Source organism: Eriocheir sinensis, unplaced genomic scaffold (genome assembly GCF_024679095.1).
Source record: "Eriocheir sinensis breed Jianghai 21 unplaced genomic scaffold, ASM2467909v1 Scaffold1541, whole genome shotgun sequence".
NCBI classification, from domain to species: Eukaryota; Metazoa; Arthropoda; class Malacostraca; order Decapoda; family Varunidae; genus Eriocheir; species Eriocheir sinensis.
Window position 1 is genome coordinate 23,500 of NW_026110897.1, and position 6,026 is coordinate 29,525.

Here is a 6,026-nt window from a genome sequence, read left to right on the forward strand (position 1 = left end):
GACAGACGCTGAATGACTGTCTTTTACTGCCTTGTGTTTGCCTTTCTCTTTTGCTTCGGTCTGTTTTAACGAAGCATTATGTCGACATGTTCAAGCCATCAGTCAGTCAGTGTGTCAGTCAGTCAGTAGGCCAGTCAGCGATTTAGCTAGCACGTCTATCGGTTACACTGTTGGTTAGCCAGTCAGTCAGTTAGTCAGTTAGTTATTAATCAGCTACTCTAATATATCGAGCAAATTAGGACAGTCAGTCAGCCAGCACGTCAGCCAACCAGTCAGTCAACCAGTCAACCAGTCAGTCAGATAGTCAGTCACTCACAGTACTTACTTATAAATTAGTTAACTACTCAGTAAATCGAGTCAATCAGTCAGTCAGTCAGTCAGCCTGTCAACTAATCAGCCAGCCAGCCAGCCAACACGTCAGTCAGTCAGTTAGATATACATAATCATTCACTCAGAGTACTTAGTTATAAATTAGCGAGGCACAGAGTTAAGTCAGTCACTCAGTCACTCAGCCAGCCAACCAGCCATCGAACCACCCAGCCAGCCAGTCATCGAACCACCCAGCCAGCCAGCCAGCCAGTCAGATAATCATTCACTCCCAGTACTTCACCCAGATCCAATCAGTCACATTCCCGTCTAATGAGATCTCGTGCTCGACTAAGGGCTCGCCAGAATAAACAGTGATTCGGCCACAATCCGCACAGGACGCCTCTGTTCGGCGAGCGGTGGGCGGGGACGGGCGGGGAAGGGGCCTCGATTAATTGGGCTCTTGAAGGGGGCGTTCCCACAGCCGGCGCCGCGTTCCCTCGGTCCTTAGGCAGTGCGGGGAACAATCTCCGCACTCAAGGCCGTGAGGAGGAGCAGCGGGCGGCGTGAGGAGAGAGGAGGGATTGACGTCTGAACGGCTTACACTTGCGAGCATTGTAAGGGTGAAGGGTAGCAACAGGAGGCGTGAAGAGAGGAATGACTGACGCCTTGCTGCACTTACGATCTTTGTGAGGGGGAAGGATAGCAACAGAAGGCATGTTTTACGGCTCTTGCGATCTTTGTGAGGGCGAAGGGTGGCAACAAGAGGCATAAAGAGTGAGGAATGATTGAAGACTTACTACTGCATTTACGATATGAGTGTGAGAGTGAGAATAAGCAACGGAAGGGGTGAATAAGACAGGAATGACATGTCTTGACGCTGCATTTACGATTTCTGTGAGGGTGAGAATAAGAACCGGAGGCGTTGAGAGATAAACCATTGACCTTTTAAACGCTCTGCACTTGTGACCTTCTGGCTGTTAAGATGAGCATCGAGAGGCGTGAAAAGAAGTGAATTGGTGAACAGATAATAACTCTCTGCCCTCTAATCTTGGACGCATCGAATGGCGCCACACAGAAGGAATAGCCTTGGAGATGTTACTACGCTGAAGTCAGAATGCGTCCTCTGCTTGATTTCGGACCTTTGTCATGCCTTGGGTCTCCTGCAACGTCTCCTCCTCCTCGTCAGCAGCGGTGGTGGTGGTGGCGGTGGTCAGGGTCTGCGGCTCAGCACCGTCAGAGCCGTCAGCCCAGGTTAATGAGGGTTCACCTGGATTTAATTACCATCACAGGGGACGATTAATCTGAGGACAAGAGGCGAGTGGCTCACGCGGCTCACTGTCCTCCGCGTACCCGAGAGGACCCACCAGCCTCCTCCTCCTTAGCCTTCATCTTGGCCTCCTTCTCCTTTTACTACTACTGCTCTTTCTCTTTCTCTACCTCTTTCTTCTTCTTCTTCTTCTTCTTCTTCTTCTTCATCTTCATCTTCATCTTCTTCTTTTTTTCTTCCTTTTCTTCTTCTTATTATTATTCTTTATCTTCATTTTCTTCTTCTTCTTCTTCTTCTTCTTCTTCTTCTTCTTCTTCATCTTCATCTTCCCCCTCCTCCTTCTCCTTCTCCTCTTCCTCCTCCTCCTCCTCCTCCTTCTCCATGATACAAGTCTTTAAGTACCTGAACAAGCTCAGCAACGCTGATCACTCCAAATTCTTCACGCTACAAACTAACCTGAGAACAAGAAACAACGGAAAAACAATTCAAGCAAAGCGATGCAATACCGACATCGGCAGGAGATATTTCTCAAATAGAGGTGTTCGCCACTGGAACAGCCTTCCTGCAGAAGTGGTTAGCGCAGAGACCATCAACTCCTTCTAGAAACGCATTGATGGCCACTTTGCTGCAACGGGTGTGAACTGAACGTTCCCAAGAGTAGGTACACAAGTGCTTTAATCCTTCCCTGCAAGCCACTCCTATGGCAAACGGATTGATTAAATCACTGAACGCAGGCAGCCTAGTAATGAGCCAACAGGCTTTCTGCTGCCTGCTAGTCCATGTTTCCATGTTTCCTCCTCCTCGTTAACTTAGTCGTCCTCATCCTTCACTTTTTCTATTATCATCTTTAGTACTGTTGCTTTTTCATTATTACCGTTAGTCTAAGAAGTTAAAAATCGATTTCCATCATAAATTAACAAGTACAGAACACGAATTCTACGCCTCACGGACATAGCTGGATGAGTCTCGGGTGAAAGTACGGTAATCAGGGAGAAAGTACGACAACCAAAGATAGATAGATAGAGAGGAGAGAGAGAACATACGATACACCGGAGGAGAGAAAGTCCGCGATAGGCCGATACTCTAATATTAGGCCTTACGACTGACGCAAGAAAATATTACTTAGCCTTGAAGCATTAACCACTGGCCTGCCATCACGACACTAATCAAATATATAGGTCGGTAGTCTCACAGGCTTTCGCCTCTCACAACAACGATTTCCAAAGGTCGAAAAGGAGATCAAACGAGTTCTCATGAGTGTTTCTTCACGTTCATGGTAAGGAAGGGTCAAACTACTACTACCAGGGTCATAAAACTACCCCTGGAAGTGCTTAAAACTCGAACGAAAGCCTAAGAAAGTGTGTGAGAGAGAGAGAGAGAGAGAGAGAGAGAGAGAGAGAGAGAGAGAGAGAGAGAGAGAGAGAGAGAGAGAGAGAGAGAGAGAGAGAGAGAGAGAGAGAGAGAGAGAGAGAGAGAGAGAGAGAGAGTGTCTTTCCAAAGTTAGGTGGAGTCAAATTCTGTTCCCTTTTTTATGTCGACGGTTTGTGATCTTGGGTTGTAGGGGTGACGGAGGGATGGGCGAAGGGCGGGAGAGATAGGGCTGCGGGGGTGGAGGGGTGGAGAAAAGGGAGGGAGGGAGGAGGGGGAGAGAAAAGGACATAGAGGGAAGGGAATGACATGGGAGGAGGAGTAGATGGAGGAGATGCTTAGAAGAGGAACATGGTAACAGTGGATTGGAGGAGGCGGAGGAGGAGCAGGAGGAGGAGAAAGCTCGTATGTTTGAAGACGCTCCCGGCTGAAACCAATGTATAGTCTCTCTCTCTCTCTCTCTCTCTCTCTCTCTCTCTCTCTCTCTCTCTCTTACACACACAAACAAACTAACAAACACAAGCACTGACAAACATAGACAAACCGATTTCAATGTCCTTCACGCACAGTACTCGAGCCCTGAGATGTGTGTGTGTGTGTGTGTGTGTGTGTGTGTGTGTGTGTGTGTGTGTGTGTGTGTGTGTGTGTGTGTGTGTGTGTGTGTGTGTGTGTGTGTGTACTGCCGTATGTAAATATTAGCGCATCAACAATATATATCACATCTCGTCCCCTCCCTTCTTCCTCCCTGCCCTAACCTTCTTCCTCTCCGCCCTTTTAGTTTTCCTCCCTTCCTCCTCCCTTCTTCCCTGTCTAACCCCTTTCACTCCCCTTCTTCCCTTCCTACCATTTTCCTCTATCCTATTTATTTTCCCTTCCTCCTCCCTTCTTCTTTCTGTCCAACCCCTAACACTCCCCTTCTTTACCTCCTTCCCTTCCCTTCTTCCTCACTTTTTCCTATTTACCCTTAATTCTTTTCTTCTCTTCCTCCTCCTTTCTTCTTCTTCTATGAGTTCCTTCACTCCCCTTCCTCTTGTAACGGGCTTGTCGGGGGGCGTTTAAAGGGTGTTGATTAAGACTTCAGCCTCCTTAAGGCGAATTATATTCGTAGCCTTTATGTACAAGAAGCGTCGGAGCGAGAGCGACTGTCGTTGTGTGTCAGTCGGACTCTCGTGAAGGAGTGACGAGTTACAGGTTGGAAAATAATTGTTACAATTTGTCACGTACGTCAAGGTGACCTCTGCGCACCATCGGAGTGCGAAGTATACAAAACTGAGACGGTAAACACTGACGGACGACATTCCTATAAGGTGGCGTGATCTATCTGTCGTGGGTTTTTTCCACTGACAATTGTATGCCTAATTCGTGGTGATATTAAATAATAATAATAATACATTGATATCCTACTATAATACTCTCTTCCTTCCCAGTCTTCTTCCTCCCTTTTTCCCATCTACACTTGTCCTTCTTCCCTTCCTCCTTTTTCCCCTTTATATAACCCCCTTCACTCCCCAACCACTAACCACTAATCACTAACACTAACAACCAGCCCTTCATCCCTTTACTAACAACCTTGTCACACCCTCTTGCCCTACTGGCATCCTTTACCGACACTCACACCTCCCACTTCCTTCCCCTTCCCAGTCCTTCTGTCACCCAGCTCGGACCACACTGACACAAGAGGATGCTGACAGACGTGCAAGGAGGATAGAGGCGTGGGAGAGAAGGTCGTGTCACTGCAATGGGAGAGGGAGAGGAGAAAGGAGGAGGGAGCGTGAGGTTGAAGGATACATGAGTAGAAAGAGGAAAGACTGAGGAGGTATGAAAGAGATTTGGTCATGTTGAGATGGGGATTGGAGGAGGAAAAAGGATATATAAGAGGAGGAAGGAAGGAGGGAGTGAGGGTGCAGTAGGAATCATTGGGATGAAGGACTGATTATTAGCAAGGAGGAAGGATATGAGGAGAGGTTGGAGGAGGCTGAGATGGAGGAAAAGGTGAAGAAGGAAGAAGGACGAGGAAGATGAGGAGGAGAGAAAGTGACACAAAAGACACAACACTTCAGAACAGCATAAAAAAAGCACAACACACCAGAACAGCATAAAAAAAGCACAACACACCAGAACAGCATAAAAAAAGCACAACACACCAGAACAGCATAAAAAAAGCACAACACACCAGAACAGCATAAAAAAAGCACAACACACCAGAACAGCATAAAAAAAGCACAACACACCAGAGCAGCATAAAAAAAGCACAACACACCAGAGCAGCATAAAAAAAGCACAACACACCAGAACAGCATAAAAAAAGCACAACACACCACGACAGCATAAAAAAAGCACAACACTCCAGAACAGCATAAGAAAAGACACAACACTCCAGGACAGCATAAAAAAGGCACAATACACCAGGACAGCATAAAAAAGGCACAATACACCAGAACAGCATAAAAAAGCACAACTCACCAGGACAGCATAAAAAAGCACAACACACCGGGAGAGCATAAAAAAGCACAACCCTCCAGGACAACACGATACAGCACAGCATAGAACGGTACAACACATCACAACAAAATAAGTACAGCACAGCACCAACACAGCACCAGCGGGTACTCACCTTGCACTGCAGTCTGGGTGTACCTCAGGAGCTGAAGGTTGAGCTTGATGGGCTGCGAGGTCACGAGGAAGGTCGCCGCGGCACTACGACCTTCCCTGACCTCGGTTTGGGTCTTGGGGCGGAGGAAGAAGATCATGATGTCCCCGACCCGCACCCGCCCGCTGCAGGTGCCCCGGGCCGACACGCCGTCCACACCCAGGGGCGGATCCGTGGGCGGGGAGGAAGGAGGGTCAGGCACCTCGACAAACGTGGCCTCCTCCTCCCACTCCGGTCTTTGCACATGTTTCCGACACGTTTCCTCGCCCTTCAGGAACGTTTTCACTTGTATTCGCACTAGATTATAAAAACTATTGAGTCCGTGACCGCGAGTTGACCCCACGTGGATGACCTTCGCCATGACCACCACGTCGGCCTGCTCCGCGCCCTGCTCCACGTAGTCCGGCCAGCACGCGAGAACGGGCCTTGCAC

At 48.2% G+C, this 6,026-nt stretch overlaps 1 protein-coding gene across 1 annotated transcript; it reads right to left on the reverse strand.

Annotated features, from left to right (window-relative positions):
• Window positions 1-5,250: 5,250 nt before the first annotated feature.
• LOC126990314 (uncharacterized) lies at window positions 5,251-6,017 on the reverse strand. The gene has a single exon (XM_050848885.1). The coding sequence runs from the start codon at window positions 5,953-5,955 to the stop codon at window positions 5,506-5,508; it is 450 nt and encodes a 149-aa protein (XP_050704842.1). The 5' UTR covers window positions 5,956-6,017; the 3' UTR covers window positions 5,251-5,505.
• Window positions 6,018-6,026: the final 9 nt, after the last annotated feature.

Excerpts from the sequence above, each read along its gene's own strand:
- LOC126990314 (XM_050848885.1), bottom strand. The coding sequence starts at position 5,955 with ATGGCGAAGGTCATCCACGTGGGGTCAACTCGCGGTCACGGACTCAAT.